The sequence below is a fragment of the Lemur catta genome, chromosome X (genome assembly GCF_020740605.2).
Source record: "Lemur catta isolate mLemCat1 chromosome X, mLemCat1.pri, whole genome shotgun sequence".
Taxonomy (NCBI): Eukaryota; Metazoa; Chordata; class Mammalia; order Primates; family Lemuridae; genus Lemur; species Lemur catta.
In genome coordinates, this window is record NC_059155.1 from 21,118,467 (window position 1) to 21,140,812 (window position 22,346).

Genomic DNA, 22,346 nt, shown 5'->3' on the forward strand with positions numbered 1-22,346 from the left:
CTGCTGCCTGTCCGTAGGTCACAAAGGGATGGGAAGTATCTATCACCACATGGTTGACTTCGGGGCTTTCAAAAGCTGACGTCTTATGCTTCACTTCTTGAAGGTAAATTTACTATTTTGGTAGCTTTTTTTTTTTTAAGCCAGTCAAATTTAGCAGTGGGAGGTTGTATACCTACTTTAGTGACACTAATGTAGTAAGTTCTGATAATCCACTATCATCGGACCAGCCAGTAACTTTCTTTAAATCTTAAAACATACCTTAAGCTCCCATTTCTCCCTTCAGGATCACCTTTGCAGATGAGGAAACAAGTACTGGCAATTGCACAAGCTGGTGAAGGGCCACTGGATCCAGAACCTGCATTCAACTCCCAGGCTCAAAAGAAACCATTATATGCAGCCAAACCTGTGTCCATGTCATCTTCCCTTTCTCTGAATTCTAACCCTACCTGTCCAAGGTCTTTAGAGAAAGCTGGTTGTGCCATTAGTATGACCTTGGCCTTGCCACTGTCACTTAACCTCCCAGGGCTGTTGGGCTGTCCCAACCTACGCTGAAGAATGAGGCTGAATCATTTCTAGTGTTCTGAAATGGTTAGAAACTTCCATCGTGTGACTATTAATTTTATCAAGTCCCTCTGGTTTGAATAACATTTTTACGTATGTTACCATTTACCAACTGCTCTTTACAGTAGCAGCTGTCTTTGAATATGAAGGCAACAATGATACAGTAAGAGAAAATATTTGAAGTCTAGGAGCTTACCAAGAGAGATAGGTTCCAAAGATCCAGTGGAAGCCCCTGGGTTCCTGGATTGCTCGGTACACTGAAGCCCACTCTTCAAACTTCTGGTAAACACAGCGCTCTTAAGGATTGCTGTCATCTGAACCTCCTAGTGTGGTTACAGGCAGGGACCCCTTTGCTGTGCAATCCCACCACTTGCTGTATGCTATACACAGCACACCACATCTGCCACTTGCCTTCTCAGCCATGTCCAGTTAGCACAGGCCCCCTACGACTGGGTAGCAAGTTACCACCAAACCCCTTCAATCCTAATTCCATGGGAACCCTAATTCCACAGAAAAGGTCTGCTATGGTTTGTATATTGGCCTATTAGACCTTATCACCTACCATACCACACAAACTATTTATCAACCAACTCTTAAGGTGCCCAATAATTTGCTAAATGCATTTCCTCTAAATATCAAGATGCTAACGGTTCTTTGAAAAATGTTAAACATAGATTGAAATTCCCATTGTGCAGGTGCACTCAGCTGCAGCTCCTCAGGAAGTCAGGCAATGCCAACAATTAACCTAAATCTCTTAAGCAAAAGTGAATCCTCCTGAATCCAGATCAGCAGTAGGCAATCTTTTTCTGTAAAGAGCCAAGTAGTAAATGTTCTAGGCTTTGCAGACCCCATAGTCTCTGTGCATCAGGGTGAAAATAGCCCATACATAATATGTAAATGACTGGGCATGACTATGTACCAATACAATTTTATATGGACGCTAGAATTTGAATTTCAACTTGGAGGTATCATAAAATATTTTTGATTTCTTTCAATCATCCAAAATGCAGAAACCACTTAGTTAGCCGGCTGTGTAAGGACGGGCAGCAGACCAGTTTGCCAACCCCTGGTTTAGCTAATTCCTACTCTTGAGAACTGGTATCATAGAATGGCACATGCAGATGCTATTTAAGGAAGAATGTGCCACTCTCAGGTACCAAGATGACACATATGCATCCCCCATAACAGAATGGGTAAAAGCCACCAGCCACATGGAGCTATTCAGATTTAATTACAATTAAATGAAAATTTACATTAAACACACTTCAAGTACTTGGTAGCCAGAGAATATTTCCATCATTGTAGATAGTTCTACTAAACAGTGTAGTGTCAGGTCTAGCAGGGGGCAGGGGAATTCAGTACTTCACAAACCAGAATATAACAGCAATTAAAACAAAAGGTGTGGGGATGGAGGTATGACTACATGAGTGCCAGGCGCACTGTCTGGAGAATGAGAACGGATGCGCTTGGGACTCTGACTCGGGGGGGGGGGGGGGGGGGGGGGGGATGGGCGGGACATGGACAATGTATATGACCTAAACTTATATACCCCCATGATGAGCTGAAATAAAAAATAAAAAAAAAATAAAACAAAAGGTCTCACATATTTATTACTGAACCAGCTTATTAGTACAGACCATATAAACAAAGAGAAAAATCACTTTTCCCAATGAAATGTGTCTGTCCGGATATTAGTGACATTTCCAACTTGATATGGTAACATGATAGTGACCTTGATACAGCATAAATATGTGTGCCATTATATCACGTGCAATCTTTATAGACCCAGCTTGGTTCTTCTCCAGTGTCTCCTCTTGGAATTGTACCTACACAGAAGAAAAGCACAAGTTATAACAAAGGCAGTATGACTACAATTTAGCTGTTCCCATTCGCCATAAACTTTGCCTTTTAAGTACTACAAAACACAAAGGGTCCCATTTTTCCTTCCTTTAACAAGTTTGGACCTCTTTCTGGAGAGTGAAAAAAAATGACTTGCTACATATTTTTATAAACTAGTCAAGCCAAATTTTAACCTCTCAAAATGATTCAAGGCTAGCTTCTTAATTGGGATCAGTAATAAGGTAGATCTCTCCCCAAGTGTACCTTCACTCACGTGATTCAACAGACCCACAGCAGACATACATATATATCTGAACTCCCTCCTAATGACTCATGCACACATAAAAGCTCCTGTATCATCTTTTTTTTTTTTTTTTTTTTTTTTTTTGAGACAGAGTCTCACTTTGTTGCCCGGGCTAGAGTGAGTGCCGTGGCGTCAGCCTAGCTCACAGCAACCTCACACTCCTGGGCTTAAGCGATCCTACTGCCTCAGCCTCCCGAGTAACTGGGACTACAGGCATGTGCCACCATGCCCGGCTAATTTTTTTTGCTATATATATTTTTAGTTGGCCAGATAATTTCTTTCTATTTTTAGTAGAGACGGGGTCTCACTCAGGCTGGTCTCGAACTCCTGACCTCGAGCGATCCACCCGCCTCGGTCTCCCAGAGTGCTAGGATTACAGGCGTGAGCCACCGCGCCTGGCCCTGTATCATCTTTATATAAAGAACACCCCATTCATGTCTACCCAAGAGCAACAGTGATTTGCAGAGCTAAAGCAATCTCAGAATTGTCCATGTCCATCTGTTATGGTTTTACCCCCATAAAGGCAAAACCGAAACAATTAACACAGCTTTTCTTTCAGCAGGATTAATGGCAGTACTTCCACAAAATGAAGCACTGTAATTGCAACCTGCTTTCAATACACTTTGAAAGTTGTAAGATAGCTGAGACAACAGAAAAATCATTCTATTGTGCAAATTCTCTAGGTCAAGAGTATATAACCCTAAATACAAAATACCTTCCCCCAGCTCTAGGAGATGGGACTAATACCACTTCACCTAGTGACTCAATGCTCTTTTCTCAATATTTTATGATGGGAAGACCGTAAGTCTTAAAATCTAATTAATGGCCGGGTGCGGTGGCTCACGCCTGTAATCCTAGCACTCTGGGAGGCCAAGGCGGGAGGATCACTCAAGGTCAGGAGTTTGAGACCAGCCTGAGCAAGAGCGAGACCCGGTCTCTACTAAAAAAATAAAAAGAAATTAGCTGGACAACTAAAAATATATAGAAAAAATTAGCCGGGCATGGTGGCACATGCCTGTAGCCCCAGCTACTCAGGAGGCTGAGGCAGGAGGATGGCTTGAGCCCAGGAGTTTGAGGTTGCTGTGAGCTAGGCTGATGCCACGGCACTCTAGCCTGGGCGACAGAGTGAGACTCTGTCTCCAATAAATAAATAAATAAAATCTAGTTGTGCCTGTGCAGTTAGATATCCCCTAAATATGTTAATATGCACAAATGATCTTACATTGCTGAGCTTATTGCACTTATTATTTTTTTTTTTTTTGAGACACAGTCTTGCTCTGTTGCTCGGGCTAGAGTGAGTACCGTGGCATCAGCCTAGCTCACAGCAACCTCAAACTCCTGGGCTTAAGCAATCCTACTGCCTCAGCCTCCCGAGTAGCTGGGACTACAGGCATGCGCCATCATGCCCGGCTAATTTTTTTTCTATATATATTTTTAGTTGGCCAGATAATTTCTATTTTTTAGTAGAGACGGGGTCTCGGTCTTGCTCAGGCTGGTCTTGAACTCCTGACCTCGAGCGATCCACCCGCCTCGGCCTCCCAGAGTGCTAGGATTACAGGCGTGAGCCACCACGCCCGGCCTGCACTTATTTTTGATGCTTATTTTTCTTCCCCTCAAGACCCATCTCTAAGGCCCACCTGGTCCAAAGAACAATGGGCTAAAAGGCATGCAGGAGACCTGAGTCTTAGGTCTGTCTTCCTTTGCCTGGACCTAGCCAGCATGACGTTGGAGGTCCTCTATTGCTATTCCAGTAATGTCTTTCTTCCGAAATGATCAACTCAACTACTTCTGCAGCAGAGGGCAGTTTCCCAATCATCAGCAAAGGTAAATGCTTCAAAAATGGAGTCTTCCCCACCAGGATGTGTAAGACAACCTTCCATCTTATGCTCTAGTTGACTGAAGACAACCAGGAAATTAACACATATCAGAAAAAGGGTCTGCCCCTAAGCCCAGTTGTGGTCTGGGTAAAATGCAGAAACCAAGTACTCCAAAAAAGCGATTTCAGAATGGTATTAGAAGATGGACTGCATGTAATTTTCAATTGCACATTTATGCCCAGAATGTAACCTTAAATTTAACAAAAACCAAGCAGGACAATGGTGTTCTTACCTGATTTTATTGCCAGTCTTCATACGAATCCATTGGGGAATGGGACGATTTTGTTTCTGCTTCTTGGCCAGAAACCTCTTGATTCTGAAAGTCTTGTGAGAAGACTGTGAAGGAAATGCAATCAATTTAGACAGTGATACTAGAGCCTGCCCAATGATTCAAACTCAAGAACTCTCTCAATCCAACATCCAAGTGCTTAATGTACTCCAAAAAATCTCTCAATGCTAAACTATCACACCATATGATCCTCATAACTTCTCTGAAGGCAGACAGCATAGTTTCCATCGTTCAAATAAAAGTAAGAATCAGGAGGTAAGTAACCCACCCAAAATCATAGTATTAATGTGCACAGCTGGGATTCAAACCTAGGCTCTCTCTGCTCCACAGCCAGGGGTACCTTCCAGTCTACCCTGCTGTCACCCAAGGATTCAAATGACCACATGGGGAATGGCTAGGGCTGGGAACCTGGCTTCCTGGAAAGAACACAACTTTGGGTCAAACAGAACCACCTATCACTTGCAAGTTAACGAGTCTCAGTGCCCTACTTTCTAAAATAGGGGTACTCACTTTTCAAGTGTCACTGCAAGGGTAATTTAATTAAGACTTACGCAAAGCCCTTGATATTCAGTAGATCTAACCCACTCACCACTTTGGTGTGAATCTTAACTGCAATAAGCTACAAAACATCAGATACTGATCCCCTCCATACCTAGAAGCCAATCAACGTTTTAATTTCTCTATAAACTGTTACAGGAAAAACCCGCGACAGGGACAGGTCCGCTGTTGGCATTTCCTGAGAATGCCCGAATGACAGGTTCACACAACACCCCCAGTTCCAGGCGCCTCCACGGGGTGACGCTCAAGTCTGTGTACAAACGGTTTCCCAACAAAAGCCCTGTAACCTAATTATGTCGTACGCTCGCTCCCCTGCACCAAGTTAAAAACTTTCCGAAAACCAGCAGCCCACATTCCCCTCCCATGCCAGGCACGGGCAGGCGTACTCAGGCCACGATTTCTGGGGTGGCCTCCCAACCTCTCTCCCTGTGCCAGAATCACACTTCGCTCAATGCGAAGGGAAGCGGGAATCCCCGTCCCCTTCGGCGGCGGCCCAGAGAACAAAGCACCCCCTGGAACCCGCGACGCCGGCGCAGTCAGCCCCTCCCAGGCGCTCCCTTGCTCAACTAGATTCCCACCAGGCCCGCGGACTACATCGGTGGCAAAAGTCGACCTTCTCTTAAGAAAGCCCTTAAAGGGCTCCTGCCCCTCGACGCTCAGCGCGGCCCCGGCGATCCGGCGGCGGCCTCGGGGCTCCGGAAGCCACCCCAGAGCCGATGGCAGCCGATGGACTTACCATGGCGAGGGAAACTCAAGGGGACGCAGCACAATGGCAGAAGAAGGGACGAAAAGGGGCTGAGGAGCCGGAAACACGTGTTTAGAAGGCGCTGCCGGGGGTGGGGCTTAGGAGGTGACGCCACGCGCCGGCCGACGTTTCCTAGCTCCTCCCCCCTGGGGGAAGCGCGCTTGTTAGTGTCAAGGGGAGTTCTCTTTGCTTCTTTTCCGTTAATTGGGTTTCCCCAGGATTCCATCAGTGTGCTGGGGCACCCCGTTTCGTGGATGAGGCAGACAGCCCGTGATTAATGCTAACTTTCCCTCCCGAAAGTTGCAGGAACAGAATGGGCGGGACTAACCCCAAGGGAGGGCGGGGAGGTGTCCGTCACCTCCGCGCGCCTGGGACTGGGAACGCCTGGCCAGGGTGGGCGGGCAGAGGGCAATCGGGCATCTTCGACCTGTCTGGGAGGTGTGGGAAGGAAGGGACGGTGTTGTTGGAGGAAGCTAAAGAAGTCGGCGGGGGCAGGACCTAGGGACGGCTTTGGGGTTTTAGACAGGGCAAGAGGTTGCCAATCATGGTTTTAAGCTGAGAAAGTCAGAGGCAGAAGCTTTTCCTTAGCTGCTAGAAAGTCCATGCTGACACTGTAGCCCACCTTTGGCAAGATAGATGTACAAGAATTAATAGCATGCATTTGGGATGCTGGTGTAAGGTTTTAAGACCGGAGTCCACGGGAGGGGGCGGCACAGCCAAAAGTCAAAGCACCCTCCCGGGTTTCAGCACCAAATGTAAGGTTTTTTGGGATTGGCCGGCGCCAGAGAAAGAAAGATGAACAGAGTTGAAAGGGATAAGTAAAGAGGCTTTATTGGGGCACTCCTGGGTGAGGGTAACGAGTCCCAAGAGAGGGACCCGGGCGAGATTTTCGGGTCCCGGGAGGGAGGGAGAGAGAGAGAGAGAGAGAGAGAGAGAGAGAGAGACCTGAAAAGTCTCATCGCCCAGAAGTCTGAATGGGTTTATATATGTTTTTAGGGATGGGGGTAGGGGTTTCTTTGGCAGGAAGATTTATGGTGGGGAGAACAAGGAGTTGTCCCTTGCAGTTTTAGGGCGGGTATTGAGAAATAGGAGGGGCTGGTGGTATGTGTGGACTCTAGGAACCGAGACTCTCTCTTATCAGGGTAACCATCCAGGTGTGGTCGTCCTTTTACTTAGCTGGGCCTTGCAGGCATTGTCCTTCGCAGGTCTGGTGGGCTTCTTCTTTTACCATTAGGGAGGGGAGGGAGGGGTGCCCGCCACCAGCCTTACAGCTGGCATTCCCTGTTTTCATCTCCCCATTTAAAAACAAAAACCTCTATGTATACTTGCAGTCTCCTCAAGCATTTTTACACCAGTGGATTAAGGTAAGGGTTTTTAACCTGGAGTCCACAAGTGTCCATGTATAGAATTCAGAGGGTCTATGAACTTGGATGGGAAAATAAAACTTTATTTTCACCAAACTGAGATTCAACGCTTTCTTTATTTACGAATGTAGGCAACAGACCGCAGTGGCGTTAGCAATCAATGGCTGTGATTTGGTCACCAGTAGAAATCATAGATGGTTTCCTAGTACATTACAGTTGATGCAGATGTCTCTAAATATCATTTACACAGTCATCACTCCCTTTAAATGACATTAGTTATTAGGCCACAAATAGAACTGTGTTAAGAAGCCCATATGTTACTATAACACATATTTCCTTTAAAAATATTTTGGGCCGGGCCGGGCCAGGCGTGGTGGCTCACGCCTGTAATCCTAGCACTCTGGGAGGCCGAGGTGGGAGGATGGCTCAAGGTCAAGAGTTGGAGACCAGCCTGAGCAAGAGTGAGACCCCGTCTCTACTAAAAAACAGAAAGAAATTAGCTGAACAACTAAAAATATATAGAGAAAAAATTAGCCGGGCATGGTGGCGCATGCCTGTAGTCCCAGCTACTCGGGAGGCTGAGGCAGGAGGATTGCTTGAGCCCAGGAGTTTGAGGTTCCTGTGAGCTAGGCTGATGCCACGGCACTCTAGCCCAGGCAACAGATTGAGACTCTGTCTCAAAAAATATATATATATATTTTGGGCCGGAGGCGACCTGGGCACGAGGGCAGGACTGGGAAGCGTCACCCAGGCGATTTTGTGGAGAGCGGGGAGGGCTCCCAGCAGACCCGAGACTCCAGGAGGAGGCGCGGCTGTCCCCAAGTCCCAGAGACAACTCCCCGCCCTCCTGGGGCCCACACCTCTGTCGGAGCCCCTGACACAAACAATGAAACTGCCTCGTTCCAGAGAGGGATACGAGCTGAGCCAGAAGGGCAATTTAAAAAGAGTAATGGGCCAAAGTGTGGGCACAGGGCAGATGGGCAGGCCCAAAGTGTCTCTCTGAGGAGGCGTCTTTTGAGCCCAAACCTAGAGGATAAGAGGGAGCTGGCCCAGAAAGGTCCCCAAGAAAGGTGTTCCAGAAGGAATGGCAAGTACAAAGGCCATGCCTGGAGGGGCTGGCTAGAGCAAGAGGGTGAGTGAGCAAAGGGTGGTGAGAGGAAGGAGATTGAAGAGATGGGGGAGGGCCTTGTAGGCCAGGGTAAGGAGTTTGGACTTTTCTACCCAACCGTAGGTAGGTAGGGGAATGGGAGGCCTTTGCAAAAATTCAAGCAGGGGAGTGACACAATCTGAATTAGGTTTTAAGACATCACTCTTCCTGGAATGAGCATGAATTGTAATGGGGCTGGTTAGGAGGCTATTGCATTTGTCCAGGCAAGAGATACTAGTGCCTGGGGCTACAGTGGTGGCTGGTGGAGATGGAGAAGGTGAAGGATTGAGTCTGAACACTTTCATGACATCCTTATGAAGTCTAGTTTATTGCCCATGGAAAGGGGACTAGAAAGTTTGAAGGAGTATTTCCCAACTTGTTTTGCCCACACCCAGAATGAAAAAATACATTTTATATACCACGACCCAGTACACATATGCGTACATTTAAGGAGATGTTTAACAAAACAGTTCTGCAGGTAACGTATTCTCTTCTATTTCATTCTGTTTTTTAATGCTGCCTGAGACTTGATCCACTAATAAGTGTTGATCCACAATTGAAAACGGTGAATTGAAGACCAAGCCCCACTAGGAAATACAGCCAGAATTCCAGCCCAGTTCTGTGTGACCCCACAGTCCCATGATCTTCCTACTACAGTGCCTCTCAACACATAATCTCTGCCCTCCCATCCCCCCCAGAATTTACCTTTAAGGAAGCAACTTAGCAGCAGCCCAGAGCTCTGCAATGTTATTTATGATAGTGAAAAAGTGGAAAGCACCAAAACCCAACTACAGAAGAATAGCTAAGTAAATCATGGCCCAGCACATAAGGAATGTCTTGCAGTAGTTGATAATACCAGCATTAAAGCCTGGAAATATGGGGCAATGCCAGTAGCAATACATTAAGTGAAAAAAGCCCTATGCAACATAGTCTGTATGTCATGATTACAATTGTATCAAAATATAGCTATGTATCGGGACTACGAGAGAATATAAAAATAAGTTTGGTTGATGATTTTTTTTCCCATTTTCAAAATTATACTTTATAGTTGTTGTTAATTTGTTATTCCAGTTAAAGAGTTAGTGTGTCTGATTTCTCCTACAACCTAGTTTAGGTCTGCCTGCCTCTGTACCTTTGGCAAAGCATCACATACATGCTTCACGGAGTTGTCATGAGGATCATGTTATACCTTCTCATAGCACCCTGTACCTTTTCTTTATAGCACTTGAGGCAGGGTAATTTATTGAAAGCCTAATTTGTGTGTGGTACCATATGAAGTATATTTGGTCTTTGTCTCCAGCCAGTCACAGAGCCCCTAAAACTCTTAGAGTTTCCTGCATGTTAGGAATGTCTTTTGTATTCATTATGTGCCCCTTTTGATCACACCTGAGTTTATGTTAATGAGGTGACCTAGATGAAAACCGCTGATTAGAGAATTGGAACTTTGAGCCCACCCCCCCCCCCCAACTAATCTCTGGGAAGGGGGAGGAGGGACTGGAGATTAACCTCTACAAAAACTCAAACTGCAAGATTTGAGGGGCTTCCAGGTTGCTGAGCTCCTAGAGTGTGGCACACTCGCCCCACCCCAGCAAGAGGGCATGGAAGCTCTGCGCTCCTTCCCCCATACCTCTCTCTATGTACCTCTTCATCTGTATCCTTTATAATAAACTGATAAATGTAAAATTAAAAATATTTTGGGCAGGGCTCAGTGGCTCACACCTGTAATCCTAGCACTCTGGGAGGCTGAGGCGGGAGGACTGCTTGAACTCTGGAGTTTGAGACCAGCCTGAGCAAGAGGGAGACCACATCTGTACCAAAAATCAAAAAAATTAGCCAGGTGTGGTGGTATGTGCCTGTAGTTCCGGCTACTCAGGAGGCTGAGGCAGGAGGATTGCTTGAGCCCAGGAGTTGGAGGTTGCAGTGAGCTATGGTGACACCACTGCACTCTAGCTGGGGTGAAAGAGCGAGACTGTGTCTCAAAAAACAAACAAAAAAAACCCTGGTAACTATATTGTAGTGTAATCGGTTTTCTTTGTAATCTTATTTACTTTGTTTTCTTCATTAAAAAACATTCCAAAAATAAGTCCATAGGCTTCATCAGACTGCCAAAGGGTTACATGCCACAAAAAAATGATTAAGAATTCCTGGATTGAGGCTGGTCCAAGTGCAGTGGTGTTTACAACTAATTGATCACAACCACTTATAGATTCCTTTGTTCCTTCTCCACTCTCACTGCTTCACTTGACTAGCCTTAAAAAAACGAAAAATAAATAAAAAAATTCCTGGATTGAATTACAGTGACAGTTGAACAAACTAGGTAGGAGCCTGTGGAAATAGTCTGGAAAAGAAATGATGGTGGCCAAAAGTAAGGTAGCGACATGAGGTTGAATAAGAAGAAATAAAGTCAAAAGATAGGCCGGGCGCGGTGGCTCACGCCTGTAATCCTAGCACTCTGGGAGGCCGAGGCGGGTGGATCGCTGGAGGTCAGGAGTTCCAGACCAGCCTGAGCAAGAGCGAGACCCTGTCTCTACTAAAAAAAATCAGAAAGAAATTATCTGGCCAACTAAAATATATATATAGAAACAATTAGCCGGGCATGGTGGCGCATGCCTGTAGTCCCAGCTACTCGGGAGGTTGAGGCAGGAGAATCGCTTGAGCCCAGGAGTTTTTAGGCTGACGCCACGGCACTCACTCTGGCCCGGGCAACACAGCAAGACTCTGTCTCAAAAAAAAAAAAAAAAAAAAAATTCAAAAGATGACTATGAGACAAAATTAACAGGACTTGGTCCCAGGTTTCTGCCTTGGGCAGCTGAATGGTGATGCCTTAGGTCTAGAGAGGGACTACAGAAGACAAAGGAAACTTGAGACCCAATTTATTTACTTATTTATTTATTTATTTATTTATTTATTTATTTATTTAGAGACAGAGTCTCGCTCTGTTGCCTGGGCTAGAGTGAGTGCTGTGGCATTAGCCTAGCTCACAGCAACCTCAAACTCCTGGGCTCAAGTGATCCTCCTGCCTCAGCCTCCCGGGTAGCTGGGACTACAGGCATGAGCCACCATGCCCGGCTAATGTTTTCTATATATATGTTTTAGTTGGCCAGATAATTTCTTTCTATTTTTAGTAGAGACGGGGTCTCACTCTTGCTCAGGTTGGTCTCGAACTCCTGACCTGGAGCGATCCACCCGCCTCGGCCTCCCAGAGTGCTAGGATTACAGGCGTGAGCCACCGCGCCCGGCCGAGACCCAATTTAATAGTTACAGTTTTCTTCCTTCCTTCCTTCTTTCCTTCCTTTGTGTGTGTGTGTGTGTGTGTGTGTGTGTGTGTGTGTGTGTGTGTGTTTTAGAAATGGAGTCTTGCTCTGTCGCCCAGGCTGGAGTGCAGTGGCACAATCATAGCTCATTGCAACCTCAAACTTCTCGGATCAAGTGATCCTCCCACAGCCTCCAGAGTAGCTGGGCCTACAGGCACAAGCCACCATGCTTACCTAATTTTTAAAAAAAATTTTCATAGATGGGAGGCTGGGGGTGGGTAAACTCACAACTAATGGATGTGGAGCACACTGTATGGGGGAAGGGCACGCTTGTAGCCCTGGCTTGAGCAAGGCAAAGGCATTATATGTAACCAAAATGTTTATACCTCTATAATATTCTGAAATAAAAAAATAAAATAAAACCGTGTATATTAAAGATAAAAAAATTTTCATAGATGGGGTCTTACTATGTTGCCCAGGCTGGCCTCAAACTCCTGGGCTCAAGCAATTTTTCTGCCTCAGCTTCCCAAAGTGCTGGGATTACAGGTATTAGCTACTGCACCCAGTGAATGACAGTTTCTTAATTGCTAGAGTTTTATTATGTTAATCCCATCCACATTTTTATTTTTCACTTTTTTTGAGACACAGTCTTGCTCTGTTGCCCGGGCTAGAGTGCTGTGGTGTCAGCCTAGCTCACAGCAACCTCAAACTCCTGGGCTTAAGCAATCCTTCTGCCTCAGCCTCCTGAGTAGCTGGGACTACAGGCATGTGCCACCATGCCCAGCTATTTTTTTCCTATATATATTTTTAGCTGTCCATATAATTTCTTTCTATTTTTAGTAGAGAGGGGGTCTTGCTCGTGCTCAGGCTGTTCTCGAACTCCTGACCTTGAGCAATCCTCCTGCCTTGGCCTCCCAGAGTGCTAGGATTACAGGCGTGAGCCATGGTGCCCAGCCCAGATTTTTATAATGTATTCATTTAAGAGCCAGCATTTTCTTTTTGGTGACCAGAAGGAGCAGCAAATAAACCCTTAGTTGATGATATTGTCATCATCATCTTCATCATAGCTACCGTTTATTCAGTGTTTAGGGTGTGACTGACCCTGTGCTAAATGTTTATATAACTCATCCTTTTAATTCTTAAGCTTTATAGGGCACTTATTCTTCTTCCTGGTTTTCCTGCTACCTTGCATGCCACCCCTTCTCAGTTTTCTCTGCTGATTCTTCCTGATCTCAATCACCTTTTACCATTGGAGAGCCCTGAGGTTCGGTTTTGGACCTCTTTTCTTTTCTATATACATTCCTCTGGTGATCTCATCCAATATCATGGCTTTAAATACTCTCTTGGTTGATGACACTCAAACATACATCTCTAACCAGGACCTCTCCCTGAGTTCTTACTACCTTCTTGACACTCCACTTGGATGTCTAATAGATGCCTTGAACTGAGTATGTCCGAAAGAGACCTCCTGATCTTTTCACCCCCAGTGGGTCACTCATATTCTCGTCTCAGCAAATGGCACTTCCATTCTTCCTGTTGTTGCGACCAAAACTTACCTTCCACTCTCTATCAGTACATCCAGTCAGCTTGCCTGTGAAATTTATCCAGAATCTGACAACTTATCACCTCTACCCTGGTCTGAGCCACTCTCTCTCACCTAGGTTATTTTACGGCTCATCACTGGTCTCCCTGCTTCTGCCCTTGCTTCCCTTCTGCAGCCAGAGCAAACCTTTCAAAACCTACGTCAGACCATGTCATTCCTCTGCTCAGTACCCTCCAATGGCTCCACATCCTTCTCCTAATAAAAGCATTTACAGTGGTCTGAAAGGGCATTATAACGGGGCATTGGACCCTATTACTTCTCTGACCCAGCCTTCTACTTCTCTCCCCCTCACTCACTTTGCTGAAGCCACACTGACCTCAAACTTGCCACAGTTTTCACAGCCTTGGTACTAAGTGTTCTCTCTGCCTGGGACTCCATTTCCCCATGTGTCCCATGGCTTCTTTACTCATCTCCAAGTCAAGGCTCAAATGTCACCACTTTACTGAGACCACCCCATGAACACACTATCCCCCTTCCTTCCCTGCTTTGTTTTTCTTGATGACATTTATCACCTTTTAACATGCTATATAATTTACATATTTATTATCTAACTCCTCACTATAATTAAGCTCAATGAGGGCAGAGATTTAAAAACACTTTTATATTGAAATAATAGATTCACAAGAAGTTGTAAAGAAATGGACAGAAAGGTCCTGTGCACACTTTACCCAGCCTTCCCCAGTGTTAGCATCTTGCATAACTATAGTACAATACCACAATCAGGAAATTCACTTTAGGCTGGGCGCGGTGGCTCACGCCTGTAATCCTAGCACTCTGGGAGGCTGAGGTGGGAGGACTGCTTGAGCTCAGGAGTTCAAGAACAGCCTGAGCAAGAGTGAGACCCTGTCTCTACTAAAAATAGAAAGAAATTAGTTGGACAACTAAAAATATATAGAAAAAATTAGCTGGGCATGGTGGCGCATGCCTGTAGTCCCAGCTACTTGGGAGGCTGAGGCAGGATTGCTTAAGCCCAGGAGTTTGAGGTTGCTGTGAGCTAGGCTGATGCCACGGTACTCTAGCCAGGGTGACAGAGCAGGACTCTGGCTCAAAAAAATAAAAATAAAAATAAAATAATAAAAAGAAAAAAGGAAATTCACCTAAGCACATTCCACAGAGCTTATTCAGATTTCACCAGTGGCATCATCATAGCTCACTGCAACCTCAAACTCCTAGGCTCAAGCTATCTTCCTACCTCAGCCTCCCGAGTAGCTGGGACTAAAGCGTGTGACACCATGCCCAGCTAATTTTTTTTCTATTTTTAGTAGAAACTGGGTCTCACTCTTGCTCAGGATGGTGTAGGACTCCTGACCTCAAGCGATCTTCCCACCTCGGCCTCCCAGAGTGCTAGGATTACAAGCGTGAGTCACCGTGCCCAGCTTGTCATTTCCTTTTATGACAGAGTAACACTCCACTGTATGGATATATCATCTTGTTTATCCATTCATCAGTTGTTAGACATTTGGGTTGTTTCTGCTTTTTGGCTATAGGGAATAATGCTACTATAAACATTGGTGGATAATATGTGTTTGAGCACCTGATTTCATTTCTCTTGGGTACATACCTAGAAATGGAATCGCTGGATCATATAGTAACTCTACATTTAACTTGAGGAACTGCTGGACTGCTTTCCACAGTGGCTGCACCATTTTATATCCCCACCAGCAAGGTATGAGGGCTCCAATTTCTCCACATCCTTGCGAATGCTTGTTATTTTCCATTAAAAATACTTAGAGCCATCCTAGAGGGTACCTATCCTTTCAGGAACCCACTCCAGTCAGGTTTTCACCCAGCACTCAAACTATTCTTTTTAAGGTCACCAATAACCTCCATGTTGTTAAATACTAAATTAATCTCTAATATTATCTTATTTGACAAATTAACATTACCTTAGTTGACTTCTTCTTGGGATACTTTCTTCACTTGGCTTCCAGGACAACACACTTAGTTGTTTTTTTCCCCCATCTCTTTGCTCCTTCAGAATCTTTTTCTGGTTTTCCTTTATCTCACTTCTAATGCTTGAGTGCCCCAGAGCTCAGTCATTAGATCTCTTCCCTTCAATCTGTACTTACTCCCTTGATGATCTCAGTCAGTCTCATGGCTTTACGTGTTCAAAACTGAACTCCTCATAGCCCCCTCTGCCAGCAAACACACAGACACACACACACACACACACACACACACCCCTGTTCTTCATGAAGATTTCCCCACCTCAATGACAACTCCATCCTTCTAGTTGCTTAAGTAATCTTTAACTCTTTTCTCACACACCACATCTGACCAGTCAGCAAATTCCATTGACTCTACCTACAAAGTATGTCCAGAATTTGATCACTTCTGACAACCTCCACTACTACCACCTTGGTCCAAGCCATCATCAGCTCTCTACTAGATTACTATAGTAGCCTAACCTCTCTCCCTCTTTCTACCCTTTCCCCAGCTTTGATCTGTTCTCAACTCAGTAGCCAGAGTGATTCTTTTATTTTAAAATATTAAGTCACAACTCAGCTCATACACAATTTGGAATAAAAGTGCTAGTCCTAACTATTCCCCATAGGATCTTTCCCCCGTTAGGTTAGCTCTCTGACTTTATTCCATCCTCTTCTACTCTGCTCCTTGCTCACTCCACTCCAGCCACAGGTCTCTTTGCCATTCCCAGAACAGGCCAGCCATGCTTCCACCAAGGCCTTTCATGTGCTTTTTCTTCTGGAAGGCTCTTCCCCCAGGTATCCATAGGGCTAGTTACCTTATTTCCTTCTCAAGTATTTACTCAAAAGTTGCCTTCTCATTGAGGCCTTTCAACCCCCACCCATGAACATCATATTCCCTTTCCCTGCCTTTTTTCTCCTAAGCACATGTCACTTTCTAACAATATATATTTTGCTTGTTTTATTTTTCTCTCCACGTGAATGTAAACTCTACGAAGGCAGGAATTCTGTGTTTTGTTCACTGAAGTAAACCCAAAGCCTAGAACATGAATGGCACATGGTAGGTGCTCAAAAAATACTTAGTGAATGAATGAATGAATGAATGATGGCAGCTTGAACAAGGGGAGTGGGGGGATGGAGAGGAGGGAGCTGGATTGGACAAACAGAATATAATGATTGGCTGTGAGGGTGAGGATGAAGTTAAATATGACCGCCAGTGCTGAGTGGATAGATGATTAACTTCCTCCACAAACAGCACTAAGGGTGGAAAGAACATGAGTTTAGTTTGGGACCCAAAATACTTGTGGATCATCTAGGGGCAGATGTCCAGGAGGCAGCTGGATCTGAGATTGGGCTGGTGGTCAGGGCTGGAAAACAGAGGATGGCCTTAAAGTCTGAAAATACAAATATTATATTAATATGTACAATAGCAATGAACAAGTTGTTATGCATTTACCCATGTCTCCGTAGTAAGAGCTTAATATTTGGTGAATAAATAAATGAGTTCTTATGTGAGATTTCTAAGGATACATAATCCTTATGTATGTAGCTGTCAACATATACTAAGAATTCACCACGTGTAGCCAGGCACGGTGGCACATGCCTGTATTCCCAGCAACTTGGGAGGCTGAGGCAGGAGGATTGCTTGAGCCCAGGAGTTCAAGGCTGTAGTGTGCTGTGATCATGCATTTGAATAGCCACTGCATTCCAGCCTGGGCAACAAAGAGAGACCCTGTCTCCCAAAAAAAAAAAAAAATTCACCAAGTTTAAGCCTATCTTTGCTACCTTGCCTTCCCTAATAATGATATAACTGGTATAATAAATTTTTGTGGTATAAAGGATAGTCCAGAGACAGTAAAAGTTCTGAGGAGCCCCCATGAAAATATATAACATATAGAGCTCTTTATACAAACAAAAGGTTACAAAACTCCTTTAATTAACCTTTCCCCTGTGGAATTAAAGATAATGTCTGTGAATACCATAGCAAGTTTAGATCTTAATTTTTAAATCAGAACTTAATTACTGCCTCAGGACTACCTTGTGTCTACATGCTGGGAAGGGGGTCTGGTTCCTGATTTAGAAGGTGTTAAAGCCTCATGAATCCCCAAGCCATGGCTTTTTCACTGCCCTTACCCTTTTAATTTCTCCTGCCTACTTCCCTTAGCATCACTACTTTCCACAAGAGCAGCTTAACTCTCCATGGCTGTAAGCATCATGAGAAAGGGACCGTGCTGTGTTCACTATCACAGTGTCAGTGCAAACATGTAGTAGGAGGTGCTCAATAAATGTTCAGATAGCCAGTATCTGAGTTGTCTCCACATCCTGTCTTTATTTCCAAAGAAATCAAACCTGTGTCTGAAGAAAAGGAGGCAAAAATTAAATGAGCTCTTGTTTTTCTATTGTTTATAGGAGTTTATTAAGAATGGGTGGGAGGCCGGGCGCGGTGGCTCACGCCTGTAATCCTAGCTCTGGGAGGCCGAGGCGGGTGGATCGCTCCAGGTCAGGAGTTCGAGACCAGCCTGAGCAAGAGTGAGACCCCGTCTCTACTAAAAATAGAAAGAAATTATCTGGCCAACTAAAATATATATAGAAAAAATTAGCCGGGCATGGTGGCTCATGCCTGTAGTCCCAGCTACTCGGGAGGCTGAGGCAGTAGGATCGCTTAAGCCCAGGAGTCTGAGGTTGCTGTGAGCTAGGCTGATGCCACGGCACTCACTCTAGCCCGGGCAACAGAGCGAGACTCTGTCTCAAAAAAAAAAAAAAAAAAAAAGAATGGGTGGGCACGGTGGCTCACACCTGTAATCCTAGCATTCTGGGAGGCCGAGGCGGGAGGATCGTTTGAGCTCAGGAGTTCGAGACCAGCCTGAGCAAGAGCGAGACCTCGTCTCTACTAAAAATAGAAAGAAATTATATGGACAGCTAAAAATATATATATAAAAAATTAGCCGGGCATGGTGGCACATGCCTGTGGTCCCAGCTACTCAGGAGGCTGAGGCAGAAGGATGGCTTGAGCCCAGGAGTTTGAGGTTGCTGTGAGCTAGGCTGACGCCACGGCACTCACTCTAGCCCGGGCAACAGACTGAGACTCTGTCTCAAAAAAAAAAAAAAAAAAAAAAAAAAACAAAAAACCCAATAAACAAAAAACCAAATGCTATTTATTAAGAACATGAAATTATGATTTATGAAGTGGTCCTCACCCCGCTCCCCCAACATGAGAAAGGAGAGTGAGGGAGCAAACTAGAGAAAGAAAGGTGGCACTGTGGAGAAGGTTATCACTTCCAGATGGATTAAAAAAATTGCTTGGCAGAAGGGAAGTCCCTCCTGTGGTTTCACCAGTTGAACTGGTTTAGGGATTTTCTGCAGCAACTTGGCAGCTTAGCAGTAGGAGGCTCCCACACCATCCTGTGCTACTCCAGCCCTTCTCACATTGTGCATTGTGCTCTGATTATTTCTATTTGTCTCTTGCCACCACTGGACCACGAGTTCCTCAAGGACATTTGAGTCCTTGGCCCCAGGGCCTGGCACAGTCAGCAATTAGTAAATATTTGCTAAATGAATAAATGAGTGGAAGAAATTTAAGAGGGTAGGGTGTGGAAGTGTGGTTTACCCAGAATGAGACTAGTCAGGCAAGTAGAACAAGAGGGAGGTGCTGATGTGAAAACAGCCTTGAGATGGCTGGCAATAGGCTGGGCAAGTAGGCAAGTGATGCCAACTCATGGTTCAGGAGCTTTGCTTCTCCTAAGGCCAACTCCTCTTACATCTACCTTGGCTTCCTTTCTTTTTTAAGAGAGAAGGTCTCACTCTGTTGCCTGGGCTGGCATGATCATAGCTCACTGCAACCTCAAACTCCTGGGCTCAAGCAATCCTCCCACCTCAGCCTCCCAAGTAGCTGGGGTTACAGGTGTGCAACACCATGCCTAGCTAATTTTTAAATTTTTTGTAGAGACAGTGTCTCAATATGTTGCTCAGGCTGGTCTAAAACTCCTGGCCTCAAGTGATTCTCCTGCCTCAGCCTGCCAAAGTGCTGGGTTACAGGTGTGAGCCACTGTGCCCAGCCCTTGGCTTCCATTTTTACCTGTCTTTGCAGGAAACCTACACTATTGGTTCTATCTTCCCTTGGGTATTCATCCTCTCTCTTAGAGCTTTCCTTTTGGCTTCTAAATATATTTGATTTCTCATATTTAAAATAATCTTTCATCAACACCGTTTATCTATCTCCATTTTTTTTCATGGGCATACAAGGGATCTTCAAAAAGTTCATGGAAAATATGTATTATGAAAAAACTATGCATGGATTTCCATTTTTTTTGGTACCAAAATAAACTCATACTAACTTGTTATAACGTGTGAACAGGATTTGGCACTAAAAAGGATAAGACATCAGTGTTTTTGAAAAAAGCCCCTATGAGAGCAATGTGAATTCTGCTACAATTGAAGCAAGGACAAACATCAAATTTATGGTTGAAGCTTAGGTGGAAGAATGGTGAAATCATTGATGCTTTACAAAAAGTTTATGGGGACAATGCCCCAAAGAAATCAGCAGTTTACAAATGGCTAACTCATTTTAAGAAGGGACAAAATGATGTTGACAATGAAGCCTGCAGTGGCAGACCACCCACATCAATTTTGGAGGAAAAAATTAACCTTGTTTGTGCCCTAATTGAAGAGGACCAATGATTAACAACAGAAACAATAGCCACCACCAGACATCTCAACTGGTTCAGCTTACGCAATTCTGACCTAAAAATTAAAGTTGAGCAAACTTTCCACTCAATGGGTGCCAATACTGTTGTGCCCAGATCAGCTGCAGACAAAAGTAGAATTTTCAATGGAAATTTTAAACAAGTAGGATTGAGATCCTGAGGCATTTCTTCAAAGAATTTTAACAGATGAAATGTGGCTTTACCAATATGATCTTGAAGACAAAGCATAATCAATCAATGGCTACCCAGAGGTGGAAGTGGTCCAGTCCAAGCAAAAGTGGATTCGTCAAGAGCAAAGGTCCTGGCAAGTTTTTTGGGATGCTCAAGGCATTCTGCTTGTTGACTTTCTGGAAGGCCAAAGAATGATAACATCTGCTTCTTATCAGAGTGTTTTGAGAAAGTTAACCAAAGCTTTAGCAGAAAAGTACCCGTGAAAGCTTCACCAGAGAGTCCTTCACCACGACAATGCTTCTGCTCATTCCTCTTATCAAATAAGGGCAATTTTTGTGAGAGTTTTGATGGGAAGTCATTAGACATCTACTTTACAGTCCTGATTTGGCTCCTATGATTTCTTTTTGTTTTCTAATCTTAAAATAGAAAGAAATTAGCTGGACAATTAAAAATATATAGAAAATGTTAGCCTGGCATGGTGGCGCATGCCTGTAGTCCCAGCTACTTGGGAGGCTGAGGCAGGAGGATTGCTTGAACCCAGGAGTTTGAGGTTCCCGTGAGCTAGGTTGATGCCACGGCACTCACTCTAGATGGGGCAACAAAGCAAGACTCTTGTCTCAAAAAAAAAAAAAAAAATCCGTAAAGGACGCCCACGTTTCTTAATAGTGTAAAAAAGACTGCACTGACATGGCTAAATTCCTCAGTTCTTTAGGGATAAACTAAATGGCTGATGTCATTATTTACAAAAGTGTCTTGACCTTGATGAAGCTTATGTTGAGAAATAAACTTTTTATTTTATCTTTTAATTTCACCTGTCCACAAACTTTTTGAAGTCCCTTTGTACTTCCTTAAAAAGTTGTATATGCTGTTTCCATTCTCAACTCAACCTGGCTTCTATGCCCTGTAACTCTAGGTCATCAATGATTTGTAAGTCACTGAATCCCATGACCTTTTGTAGGCATCATACTTGACCTTTCAGCAGCATCCAACCCTGCTGGCCACTCCCTCTCTTTCTTGTAACACTTTTCTCTTAGATTAAGTAGCACCAGAGTCTTCTGGTTTTTCTTTTACTCTCTGCCTACTCCTTCTTTTTGTATGTACATTTCCTTACCTGTATAGTAACATTAGAGTTCTTCAAGGCCAGGTCCTAGGTCTGCTTCCATTCTTTCTTACCTTCACTCTCTCCCTCTAAACGACAGAATACATGCACATCGCTTCAGTGGCCATCTAAAAATAGATGAATTCCAAATCTGTATCTCCAGCCCAAATCTCATCTTTGAGATTCAAGACCCATTTATCCAACTGGCCCCATCTTCATTTCCTACCTACCATTCACCCCTCATTGTAACATGGTTTCTGCCCTACCAGTTCACTGATGACTTTATTAATGCCAAATAACACTTCAATTTCTTGTTTTCCTAAACCTCTCTGTGGCATGGGACACTTTCTACCATTCTCCTTCCTGAAATTTTCCCTTCCCAAATCATAGTACTCTCTCCCAGTTGAGGACCATTTTCTTTTAGTCATCTTTGGTGGCCCTTCTTCTACCTGCCTTTTGGGCTACTGGTTTCTAAAAGCTAATGAAACATAAAGTAGTGACTTATTAAGTAAAGGCAAACTGATGCCATGTTAGGAGGGGTTTGGAGGATGGAAATCAAGCAAATGCTCAAGTCCAAACATTTTGGTTCTTATGGAACAAGGGTAGTGAACCATGATTTGATTCTCTCCCTGGTGGACAAAACAAAGGCATAACACTAGTAAAGGCAGAAATTAATATCATTCATCCCCTTTCAAAATTCCCATGAGGTTAATTCAGTATCAATGGCTTAATTTCTCTAGGCTGGGTGTGGTGGCTCATGCCATAATCCCAGCACTTTGGGAGGCCGAGGTCGGAGGATCCCTTGAGGCCAGGAGTTTTGATACCAGCCTGGGCAACATAGTGAGACCCTGTATCTTAAAAAAAAGAAAAAGAAAAAGTTTAATTTCTCAAAACTAATAGAATAGCT

The 22,346-nt window shown here is 44.4% G+C and overlaps 1 protein-coding gene and 1 non-coding gene across 2 annotated transcripts; both read right to left on the reverse strand.

The window, feature by feature from the left end:
- Positions 1-2,146: 2,146 nt before the first annotated feature.
- Positions 2,147-6,261, reverse strand: RPL39 (ribosomal protein L39). The gene is made up of 3 exons (XM_045538747.1): positions 6,165-6,261; positions 4,814-4,917; positions 2,147-2,387 (listed from the first exon to the last, which is right to left on the reverse strand). Exons 1-3 carry the CDS (start codon positions 6,165-6,167, stop codon positions 2,339-2,341), a joined length of 156 nt encoding a protein of 51 aa, XP_045394703.1. The 5' UTR covers positions 6,168-6,261; the 3' UTR covers positions 2,147-2,338.
- On the reverse strand, positions 3,187-3,318 carry LOC123628979. The gene has a single exon (XR_006731854.1). It is a non-coding gene; the product is annotated as a small nucleolar RNA SNORA69 (small nucleolar RNA).
- Positions 6,262-22,346: the final 16,085 nt, after the last annotated feature.